This window comes from Microtus oregoni, unplaced genomic scaffold (assembly GCF_018167655.1).
Source record: "Microtus oregoni isolate MIOR12 unplaced genomic scaffold, Mior012 000037F_ref0000500, whole genome shotgun sequence".
Classification (NCBI taxonomy): Eukaryota; Metazoa; Chordata; class Mammalia; order Rodentia; family Cricetidae; genus Microtus; species Microtus oregoni.
In genome coordinates this window covers 16,852,955-16,865,443 of record NW_024543096.1, presented here as the reverse complement: position 1 = coordinate 16,865,443, position 12,489 = coordinate 16,852,955, and the positions used below count along the sequence as shown (strand labels likewise).

The following is a 12,489-nucleotide window of genomic DNA, read 5'->3' as shown; positions in this document are numbered from 1 at the left end:
ATGGGAAGAGAATGGTTGCATTTAATCCCTTCCTGCTAATGAAAATATTGTCAGTCTCTCTTCAACAGCTTGCTGTGATTTCTCTTGCTGAAGTCAACAGCATCTGGCAATTTTAAAGTATTTTTATTATCCCAGGAAAGAGTGTGATTTAAGGTTTTGTAATTTCTCCAAAAACTTTAAGAAATGACAAGCAGAAAAAGATGGTGAAAATGCTTTTGAAAGAGGTAGGGGAGGGGTAGGAAATGCTTGAATGAAGGAAAAGAGAGGCTGTAATTGAATCAGAAGCTCGTCTCATTTGGAGAAGTTGGAATGAGCCCGAATTGAAGTTGAAAAGCCTGGTTATATATCAGGCTGCATTACTAACTAACAGGGTACAGTATGGGATGAGTCTCAGTGGCTCTGGTACAGGTTTGGCACTAATGTGAGTTTTTCACGTCCTGCATTTGTGACAGTCGTGTAACATCCTGGTTTACAAGGTTGTTCCCTGCTATCCACAATGTGTGTATCAAAATCAAGGAGTTTTGTTAAGCAGTATAAGCCAGGAGAGGGCTTTAGAAGGAAGCCAGGAATTCTTCAGCACCATAATAAAAACGGCCACAGCGTCGTCTACGGGAAAAGCTAACAACGTATTTTTGCCATAAATGATTCGGAAAAAGGGAAATTTTATTTTTACCAACTCACTTAATTTGCCTTATGAAGATCTGCCATTTTAGGAAGGGAGAGGAAGTTAAAAGGAAAAAAGATCCTAAACTAAATATGGAGATGTGTTTTCAGAGAATGTTATTTTTTGATGAGAGAAACTGGGGGAAAAAAGCTGCATAAAACATTCTCTTAAAAAATCATATTATTTCTAACTAATCTGTCAATAGAAGATCTATGCGTACATTTTTAAAGGGCTTACAGGCTTCTGTCATAATATTGACTGCTGAGCACAACACATTAACCTGGACTTGGAGCGAAGTTGCTGCCTGCTTAATTAGTCCAGTTGGCTCTGGGCTCAGGCTGGTTTTCCTGGGGAACTGAGCCTGTGATGGTATACAAGTGATAGTCACAGTAAAGCCACCAAACTCTTTTGTCCTACGGAACCAGGATAATTTGGCAAATGATACCTCTGTCTTCCCTGGCACAAAGCACAACAGATCATAAACAAACAAATACGCATGATTTAATTATGAGTGTTTAGACCTTCATGTTTTATAAACACACACATGCTTGTGCACATGAATATATATTTTCACCTGAACAAATAAGGGTTTTCCTTATATTTTATTTCTATTAAATTGTTTGGCAGTGTCCAATTGTTATAAATCTATAGCCATAAATCAAACATTTAACATAGTTTAATTTATGTAATGATGAGGCTTTAAAAAAATCATTATCAACTCTGTGATTTTTTTTTTCTCCCAGGCAGGAGCTGTGAATCCAACTGTAAAGTTCTTTATTGCAAATATAGGCTCTCTCAGCTCAACCTCTAGTGTAGTCTCCATCCAAGTTCCTGCTCCTGCATCCGTGGAGAAAGGGTAAGACACTTCACCTGAATCCTTGGGTGTAGCCAATTTCCTACCTGCTGGGTAGAGTGTTTCAGGTACAAACAGCAACATCAACCATAGCATCATCTTGAATCACTGATTCCTTCTTTTATCCAGCAACTTCCCGTTGAGACTCTTCCTGTCTTCAGGCTAGGCCGAGTTCTAATGATGGGCATGCACAATGAATAGGGCAGGTGTCTCTGGGGGAGACAGACAATACCAGATGGACAAAGAGATATCAGTCTGAAATGCCAGATGGTAATAAACGTTGTGAAGAAAGCCATGGTGGGCAAAGATGATGGGGCCTGATTGGGGAGGGGTTCAGAGGAGAAGATGCAAGGCTAGGTGGACTCTCTTCATGAGATACCCTGTGTGACTACCACTGGCAGAGGAAATCCATAGTCCTGTATGAGGTATGCGCTGGAACATTAGAGATAGTACAGGGAGGAATGGAATCTAGCGAGGGAAATCAGAGGGTGGTGCGTGATAAGGATCACACGGGGTTTCTGGCATGGCCACATGCTCTTTACAGACAGGCTGGTGGTGCCCACTTGTGACCTGCCAGCCTGAAAGCAACACACATCTATGAAGAGACTCATGGATGCCTCCCACCGGTAGTTTAAAAACTTTTCAAAAAAGAACTAAACGCTGATGAGCTGTCCATTCTGCCCTGCAGTGTAAGACCCAGAGAAATTCAGAGAAACTGTGGGTCACATTTGGGAATCCCTACAGTTGATTGTCCCTCATGACGTCACTTGCGTAAATATTGTTTGAGATCCTGCCAGCACGCACGGCAAGACCTGAATAACTTTTCCTCTAAAAACCACAGCAAGTATGATTTGCCACGTAGCTCTTTATTTAAGGCTATTATTTATGCAGGTTTGGTGTAAGTAGCAACTATCACATGATGAGCGTACGCTGTGCACCAGATGTGGGTGTTAACCCATGTTCTATGTCATTCCTTAAATTGTCTTAAGTAACTCTCTTCCCAACAGCTATTATGACACATCTCTTGTACAGATAAGAGAATGAGGTCCAGAGGTTAAAAAAAAGACCTTCACCTTGGGAGGACCTATTTAATCTGTCTCTCTGAATGATGAGGAACTGTCTTCTCTGTGACTACAGCTGGTGCCCTCAGGGACCCAGAGATGTCGTCAGGGCAGTGAGAAGCACCTTGTTCTCCTGAGTTGACACTATCAAGCTGGGTGCAGGTTGTACTCTGTGCTCAGTAATTCACTAGTTTGTTTAGAAATACCTGTATTAATATGTTTATCCAGGCAAGATATCTTATCTGTAAAATTTTTAAGGCCAGTCATTTTTCCATGAGTTTCTTCCAAGGTCTAAAACTATACCCAAAGGCTCTGAAATCTGTTTTTTGGTTCAACTCACCAACCTCTCAAGTGAACACTGATGAAAAAGCATGACTTAAAATCCCAGGTATGCAGAAGGGGTTCCTAGACTCTTCCAGCATTTCTAGTCAGGGAGGATATAGCAAGCTTTCATATGAATGACTAGGGGAGAGAAGTGACAGAGGTATGAGCAACAGGTTGGAGGCACTCCAAGTTGATGAGATGGGTTTTCCTGTAGATGCTGAGGTTTTCCAAGTTGATAAAATCTTCCTGCAGTGTGGATTGCAGCAGGACAGAGGAGAGGAAGGTACTGAGCTGGAACCTACCAGGCATGGGAGTGTTTGAGGCTGCCCAGGAATAGCTGAGACATGCCTGGTACAAGCTGTAACTAAGACCTCTCTGCAGAGAGCTGCAGCTCAGAAAACAGTCTCATCTACAACCAACCAAAGAGCTCAAAAGTGGTTGACAGACTTCTTTTTTTAAAGGACCAGAAAGCCTGTATTTAGATGAGACACGGTAGTGTAGTACACTTCTAGGGAATCAATGGAAGATGGCTGCTTGTGTTGGACAAGTCTCTGTCTTGACCCCACTCCTTCCCCTAGGTTCCTGAAAAAGTAGAAAGATCCTGGGTAGCTCCCCAGAACTGTGAAGACTCCACTGACAGTGAGCTGGGGACTACAGAGAGAATAGTTTGCTTAAATCACACAGCAAGTTAGGATGGGAAATGGGAATTGGGAGGAGAGAGACCTTTGCTTACTGAATGAAAATGAGGACATGGACATGACCACTCCTAGGGATGGTTGAGGAGAAGAATTTTTTGTAGGTAATAGGGAGAGAAAACAGTCAGAGGCATCAGGAAGGATTCAGAGGAGGGAGAGAAAGAAGTAGGCTGAAGATAGCCGGCAAACTAAGGGGCAAGAGAGGAAGAGAAGAAAGAGAGAAGAGGGGAGAGGGCAAGTGAATCTAGGGAGGAGGCGTAGACCAAGAGGCCAAGAACAGAAGATCAAGGAACCACATGGCCAAAAAGACAGGTTTATATAGGTAGAGATGCTGGGGAAAGGGAAGCTTTTGGGCTGGGGAGGTTCAGGTTAGGGGGCAGGGTGAGAAGTACAAGGAGCTACAGGTACTGAGAAAGACTTCCCAGGATTCTTTGGGACCTGACACTAGAACAAAATGAGTGAATAATTAGATTTAAATATGCTGAGCTACTGATCTGCCCTTGAATTCTCATTTCTTCCTCACTATGCCCTATGACATTGCATCCAAGGTCATTTTACAGATGATGAAAAGGAGGGGGAAGAAAACAGCACTTCCCCCTGCTAAGAAAACAGGGGGAAGTGCTGAGCTCTGAGGTCTTAGCCCCGTCTAAGGACTTTGAGTTTGCTCTTGATGAATTCATCACCTTAGTTCTTTGCTCTTCCACATTTCCTTAAACCAAAGACTTGGTGAGGGCTGCCTCATTGGCTGGGGCTATTCTTGTAGAATATACATACTACCAAAGAGTTGTCTTAGGAAATGTCACGGGGAAGTGTTGTGTGGAGAATCTCAAATACAGCTGTGATCTCTGTTGGCACTGATGAGATCATAGCTTTTTAAAAATGAGACTCTAGGTTCACCTGGGGAAAATATTCTCTCACTTGGTGAGATACCACTTTCTGGTCTCAGTAAAAGCCCCCTCAGGACCACGGCAATCCCGACAAGTTATACTTAGTGAGCATTCATTCCCTTGGGCCGTGGTTTCCTCTGTGACTTACTAGATCCTGAGTACACTACCAAGCAAGATCGGCATCACCCTCCCCTCCTCTGCCCAGATCTCCTCACCTGTTTTCTGTTAGCACACACCTCCACTGAAGAGCTTCCAGCAAGTGGAGTTCTATTAGTGGATGAGCCTGGTTTGTGCTCTTGTCAGGAATTAGAGCATGAGACGTGGTGAGCCTTTCTACCACCTTCATAGATTGAGGCTTAAAGCTAATTAGGTCATTCGAACTGTTGGTGTGCATTGGCGACTCATAATGAGAATTTGAGAGCTCAACATATTTTCGAGAAAATAAGACATCATAGGGAGAAGGTGAAACTCCTAACTTTTCTTTAGAGTTGTGTTTCCAGGGTCAAATGAAGCAAGACAAGGTGTGTAGGATAAGGGCCAGTTTTGCAATAGCAACTGGTGCTGAAAAGGGTGACTGGGACACATTGTCTAGTTGTGTTTGTAGAACAGCTGAACGGATGAGAAGCTGGGTGGCTGAATGGGTGGATTGGTAGAAGAATGAATGGATGGTTGAATGGATGGATGGATGGATAAGAAAGAAGGGCTTTCCAGGTAATAGTGCATGTGTGTGTGTGCCACAAGAACTAATTCACACAGCCATCTCCAAGGACAACTTTCAAAATCATCCCATGATGGAGGAAGGTCATTGGTTAAATAAAAAGAAACTGCTTGGCCCTCATTGGTTAGAAGATATGTGGGAGGAGTAAACAGAACAGAATGCTGGGAGGAAGAGGAAGTGAGCTCAGACTCCACAGCTCTCCTCTCAGGAGCAGACGTCTCAGAGAGGGACGCCATGCTCCCAGCTCCCAGGCAGACGCACACGATGAAGCTCCGACCCAGGATGGACATAGGCTAGAATCTTCCCAGTAAGCGCACCTAGGGGCACTACACAGATGATTAGAAGTGGGCTAAATTAATATGTGAGAATTAGCCTAGAAGAGGCTAGATAGAAATGGGCCAAGCAGTGTTTAAAAGAATACAGTTTGTGTGTTGTTATTTCAGGCATAAGCTAGCCAGGCAGCCGGAGTGCTGGGGACGCAGCCCCGCTGCTTCTTATTACAATCCCACACACCAACTCGCTCTTTTCTCCTCCCTTCGACTAACCACCTGCAAATTCTGGAGGCTACAGGGCCTGGAAAGGGAGTGTCAAGTCAGGTGACCCCTCCCAACACCTGCTGGATGGCCTCAGGGGCCCATCACACCCAGCTTATGACTTACCCTGCCCTTGTTCTCTGTCCTCTCAAGGGACACGGTAGATAAAGACTCTATCTCTCTGAACACTGGATGACCCTTGGTCTGCACACGAGTCTCTTCCAAGCCTGAGGCTGCCAGGCAAGGCATAAACTGGGCTGGTATTCTGTCCCCACCCGGCCCTCATGAGAAACTAGTGACACCTGTGGAAGCAGACAAACAAGAGCTTGTGTTCTACACAATGCTGTTCCCCTCAAGGCGGCTGCATCTCACCCCACCCTTCCCTCTCCTCAGCAATCTGTCAGTGGACCCGGCAGGGTTGGCATCCCTATCAGAGCAAAGGGTGGCATGGAGCCCAAGGCCGGCACTGGCAGTACGCCTGTTTCCTCTGGTGATTCACTGACTTAATCACTCGGCAGTCTGCAGTTGCTCGGGGTAGCGGTTCTCTCTCCATTTTCTTTTCCAGTTAGCAAAGCGGGGCTTATTTTAAATATCATTAATGTACAAATGCAACATCTACACAACTAGAGGCAGAGGTGCCCCCTAAACGCCTTTCATGAAATGCTTCCCCCCCCCCCCCTTTGCAGGATAAGAAATCACATTGCGAGCATCGCCACGACAGGATGTTCAAAAGTTAGTGCTGTGTGCGCAGTCAGCTGACTTTCTTCATAAAATGTAGCTTGTTCACAACTCTCAAGGAATAAATAGATCTTATTGAGAAAGGAGTTGTAGACTCAAGGAATCTCAAAGAGTGGAACAGACTAGTAGAACTCGTTGCAGGAAAGGCAAGAATGAACAGGGAAATCTGAAGCCATCTATTTGATTTGAATCCTGGCTCCAAAACTCCTTGATTGGGTGATCCTGGGCAAGTTATTTAACCTCTCTGCACTTGTGTTTCCTCGTCAGCTAGGCAAGGAACCACAATGGGACCCGCCTCACAGGGTGGTCCGAAGTCTATGGGAGGCACTCAGGTGGCTCCTGGCTCAGAATCAAGTTCACATGGGTAAACACTCTTAGTGCAGAGATTACTTCACTGCTTCAACATTCAAGCCAACCAAATTCCCTTTCCGCATCATTGCCAAAGCCTTGAATGTGCTGTGTTGTTGGGTTACTCTGCCTAACCTAGGAAAGAGAGGCTCACAAGAAGGCTTGTAGGTGTGGGCTTCCCCCAGCATTTCCCAGTCACCACAAGAGGGGAAATTTGTTCCGGGTTTGCCCTCCTCCTCAGTCAGAATGTTATACTACAAAAGATAGTTGGCAATCCTACTGTTGGATTTTTTTTTTTTGATTTACAATGGGGACTTAAACCTTTGAGACAAGAGTTCAGTGATGTCACCTATACATTTACATCTCATTTTATGACTCTTCAGAAGTGTCTTCCCATGGCGTGATCTTGGCTCAGGAATGTAACTAGAGGGAAGTATGGTTATAAAATGTGTTTCAAGCAGACTCTCTACTGTCATGGTAAAAGGCCGCCACTGAGCCCTCTCAGAGTGCAGAGTACATTCTGGGCCAGTGACCGTGACTAAGGTATCAGGTCCAAGTCCAATAACCTTTATCTAGAAATGGACAGGGAAGATGGCCAATGCACATGAGTTTCCTGGCTACTCTCCCACATTCCACTACTCAGTGTTTTCAAATGGCAAAAAGTTGCGTTATAGTGTGGCCTTTCAAGTCTGAGGTAGAACGTATGGTTTTCATAGCTAAAGTTACCTACCACGGGTGTTGAGGGATCATAAAAGCATTCCCTTGCCCTCAGCTGCCTCTCTGCCACCAGAACACTTTTAAAAAGAGGAAGAATATCTCTGGGTGCCAGTGTGTACCTATGAGTAAAGCGGCTTGTTCTCCCTAACTAATGGGTTCCCACAATCTCCTCAGATCCTACTTAGGGTTTTGTCTTTGTTTTCTTCTGATTTTGTTTTTTTGAGACATGGTCTTCCCTTGTGGCTTAGGCTGCCTTTGAACTCTCTCAACCACCTGCCTACTTCATCCTCCGAAGAGTTTGTTGTTGTTGTTGTATTTGTTTGTCTGTTTAATCTAAATGGGCACGGATAACTGGGGTAGAACCAGTTAGAACTGACAGAAGAGGATCCCTGATTCAGCTCCATCTTGGCTGACATTCACATTCATGCCATCCCCAGCTCTGAATGGTTTTACACTTTTGTCAAAAGAACTCATGACATTGAAGCTGATGCTTTCTACTGAAGCTCAGCCACTCCTGTCCCGTGCTGCTCCCATACCGTGCTGTGACAGACGACATGTAGACCACAAAGACTAAAGCATATTTACTATCTGGGCTCCAACTACATGTTTCTTAGTCTTTTATCTAACAGATTAATTTTGAAAAACCTTACTTTCCATGTCTCCTTTTTTGATTTTCCCCTGTTATTTCACAAGGATAGATCACGTGTACTGAGTAAGAGTTAACTCTCCTTCTGCTCGTATGACAACTCCTCACGGGGTGAGCGCAGAAGAGCTGGGGTAGATTAAGTGCCCTGGCCCCTTCTCAGTAGATGAAGCGCTCTCAGACCCTGCAATCTGACAAGCTCCTGGAGGCTCGTGGTACTAATGGCTGCAGCAGCTTTCTGAGAAAATCCTACTGACATGGGAAGGGGGTGCTTCAGCTAAGAACTGGAGAAGTAAGGGGCATGACAGCCATTTCCGAATAAAAGTCAAAGTGGAAGAAAGAGAGACCAACTGGGGAAGCTGTTTGGTGTGTTCAGGAGAACACAGTCACCAAGACAGGCGAGTGTGAAGGAGACTGGCATGTTCAGGGAAACAGGACCAGCAAGACAAGGAGATCTGAACGGGAAGGCACCATTATGTGAACGAAGGTGATGCTTGCTTGGTTGCTGCCGTAGGTCCTTAGCATCTGAAACCTACAGTGAAATAACATGAGACCCAGAGGGTCTCCAGAGCATCCATGCTGTAAAAGGGGAAATGTGAAGCTTTGAGAGGCTTAAAGTGCTTATTCTTGGGTGCTCAGTTAACATCTGCTGCCAGCTTCAGAGCCTAGGAGAGGAAGGGAGACAAAAACAGATGAATGTTCTGGGAGGAAGGATGACTGTGGGTCCTAAGAAATCAGAACATGAAGTTTGCCTTTCCTGAGAGCTGCGTTCCAGGAGAACTCAGCAAGCTGTTTTATGAACAAGACTCATGGGGCCCCTGCTTCAAGGAGCTGGCAGCCAAGCCAGGAACACAGGATAACCAAAGGGAGGCATCGGCTACCTCTGGGGGAGGCCAAATAGGGGAGTGATGGAGCAGAGGAGAGCAAAGCTATGGGATCAGAAAATAAAAAAGTCAGGTGAAATACTCACTGTGAACTCCTGACAGAAGGGTGCAAGGCTTTGATCAGACACTGCAGAGAAGAGATAAGAGGAGTCGCTGAAATCACACCGAGGATGGGCAAAAATATCCAAGGAAAGAAACCACCCAGAGCCAAAACTGTTAGGGAGGCTAGCAGAAGAGCGAACTGGAAATTCCTCCCATGCGACTCTAAACCATGGCACAGTCCCAATAAGTACTTGAAGGTATGGACTGGGGAGGATGGCATGCTAGACCTGGTTCTATAACTTTGGGTAAAAATACTATAGTACTTCATTCATAAGGGCCATGTTTTGACTCTTGAGAAATGTGTTTTGGGTTATAGTTCTTGGATTTGAAAAGTATGTAGAGGGATGAGTTCAGTTCTCCCCTCCCCCAGTCTGAAAGTGAAGTTGATAAAACGATTAGCTGTGGTTTCATCCTAGTAGCAAGGACATGTGAACCACAAAGACTGAAAATGTTTACTGTCTGGGCCCCAACTAAAAGTTCCTTAATCTTTAGTCTAAAATATTAATTGTTAAGAACTTCATTTTCAGTGTCTTGTTTTTGACTCTTTTCTGTTCTTTGCAAGAAACACCTGTCCTGGGTAAGAGTTAATCCTCCTTCTGCTCATTTGACAACACCTCACCAGGTGATCCCAGAAGAGCTGGGTTAGATTAGGGACCCTGGCTTCTTCTCAGTAGGTGAGAAGAGCTCTCAGTCCCTGCTTTCTGAAAAGCTTCTGGAGGCTCGTGGTACTGATTTAGCAACAACGACTTTCCGAGCAAACACCATTGACAGGGGTTAAGTTAAACTACCAGAAGATTCTAGAGTCTCTGCCAGTGTCCCTGACCTCATGGTATTACTCTCAGGCAGCAGAGGGGGTGGGGATGGAGAAGTTTCACCTTTGACCCCTCTTCTACCAGCGGCTAAGTTCTTAACAGTCCTAAACATATGGTTTCGGTCACGTGTGTGTGTTCTTGGGTTGTGACTGCTGTTTTCTTTGTTGGATATATTTTATTGAGTAAAATGTTTATTTGCAATGAGGTCTGGGGACAAAAAAACCCTCACATTTTCCTGAGACAGGGTTTCTCTGTGTAGCCTTGGCTGTCCTGGAACTAGCTTTATAGACCAGGATGGCCTCAAACTCACAGAGATCTGCTTGCCTCTGCCTCCTAAGTGCTGGGATTAAGGGTTTGCACAAGCTCGTATTTCTTTTATGTGTGTGCGTGTATGTGTGTGGTGTACATGCTGGTACACTACAAGTTGTATGTAGTGGACACGCACTTGTAGAAACTTGAAGTTGATATGGGGCATCTTTCTGGATTGTTCTCTAGTAAACAATTTTTTTTTCTGTTCTGCCCTGTCTCATAGCTGCTTCCAAATAATCACTCAGAGGCTTATATTAATTATTAATGTTTGGCCAATATCTCAGGCTTATTACTAGCTAACTCTTACATTTAAATTAACCCATATATCTATGTTTTGCCACCTGGCTCAAGGCTTGTTACCTCATTTTCCATATGTCCTGTTTATTTGGTGACTGGCTTATATAGCTCTCAACTCTACCCTTCTCTCCCTTATTCTGTCTGGGTTTTCCACCTAACCTTATCCTGCCTGGCTATTGGTCAGTCAACTTCTTTATTAAACCAGTCATAGCATAACTTACACAGTGTACTGGAATATTCCACAACATTCTCTACTCTTATTTATTGAGCAGAATTTCTGACTGAACACAGAACTGGCCAATTCTGGCTACTCTAGCTAGAAGCTTGCCTGAGGAATCCCCCCTATCCCTGCCTTCCTATTACTGGAGTTACGAGTCAGAGATGCCTGGATTTTACTTGGATTGTGGGGTCTGAAACTCAATCTTCATGCTTGCAAGGCAAGTCCTTTATCCACTGGGCCACCTCCCCAGCTGCACAGTGTCTGAGACGTCCCCCTCGTCTTCTCTCTCTCCAGGGATCACTATTTGTGTGACGTAGCATGGGTTACAGAAGAGCGAATTTCTCTGCAGTGGCTCAGGAGGATTCAGAACTTCTCTGTGATGGCCATCTGTGACTATGATAAGACCAATCAAACGTGGAACTGTCCCGTGGTAAGATCTCACCGGAGGCTCTGCTTTTCCAACAGCATGGGACATGTGATTGGAGGGCTCCTGGTCTTGGAGATAGTGAAGGTTGGGGTTTAGTAAATGGTTGAGTCTCTCTTCTCTCTGAATCCATATTGAGCCCAGAGGCAGCAAGTCGGTCTTGCCTGTCAGACACATGCTATTGGGTGGTGCTCACTTTTCTGTTCTGCACACTAGTCACTGTGTGCTGGTTGTGAGGATGATCACCTGGGAAGGGGAGAAGGAGTGACTAGACACCCAGAGGACAGGATTTGATGTCTGTATTCAACATCAGGAAGAGGACCAGAGCCTCCTGATGACAGCTGTTTTAACAGATAAATATAGAGGATGGGAAATGACTGGCAGGGTGTGTGGGAAACAAAATGAATACCAGGAGGGTACAGATCCTGTGCTGGACCATAACCATCTCTAAGCAGAAAGCCGATTTGGAACTCAAACAAATAAGCATTGGCCTGAGAGGGTGGCGATGCTGCGGGAAGCTGAGTGTTGATCTAGCTGATTTGTAGATGGCAGGACACCTTGAAGTCTTTCTAGTCTGAGGATTTCAGCAAAACCTTTTTTGAGAGCCAGAGACCCGAGGACAGGCAGGCGCTAAAGCCTTGCAAGGAATGTGCTATGACCACTTTGTATCTCCTTGTCAGTCCTGGCCATGTTACACACTGGTAACATGTTCTGGTCTGTGTTCCACACTCCTCCCCGCTCTCATCCTAGACGGGCGCAGGGAAGATTCTCACTGGAGAACTTGAGTGATACTCCCTGTCTTGACTCATGCATGTATTTATGTGAGAAACACTGTTTAAAGTGTCTCTACCTTGTTGCTAAACTACGGGATTCTTTTTTTTTTTTTAAATTAACTAGACAGCCTGTACTTCCCCAAAATGTTTTTGTTCTGATAGGGAGTGAAGTTGTGAAGATATGCTGTGAGGCTTTCTATGCATTGAACGCTTATAATATGGCAGGTTCAGTGGAACCTGGGGCTCAGTGAGGATAAAAGGTGCTAAGGTCATAGGACACATCTGAACTCAAGCTGCAAAGCCCAAGCTCTTCGCTTTCTGCTGGCTCATCCCAGTATCAGGATATTGTGTCATAAGAGGCTTTCAGATAGCAGATACCCTGTTGGAGTCGGGTGGAACAAGACAAGGAAACGGCTTGGGGGAGGATGTGTAATCATCTAGGATAAGATGTCCTATGTGGACTGATAAGGGAGAAAGGTCCCTCTAA

The 12,489-nt window shown here is 45.0% G+C and overlaps 1 protein-coding gene across 1 annotated transcript in view; it reads left to right on the top strand.

The window, feature by feature from the left end:
* Dpp4 (dipeptidyl peptidase 4) overlaps nucleotides 1–12,489 on the top strand; it is a 76,662-nt gene that overhangs the window by 34,022 nt on the left and 30,151 nt on the right. Inside the window, exons 10-11 of the mRNA XM_041631604.1 lie at nucleotides 1,408–1,520; nucleotides 11,100–11,235. Of these exons, the coding sequence (XP_041487538.1) occupies nucleotides 1,408–1,520; nucleotides 11,100–11,235 (249 nt within the window). The remainder of the gene's footprint in view (nucleotides 1–1,407; nucleotides 1,521–11,099; nucleotides 11,236–12,489) is intronic.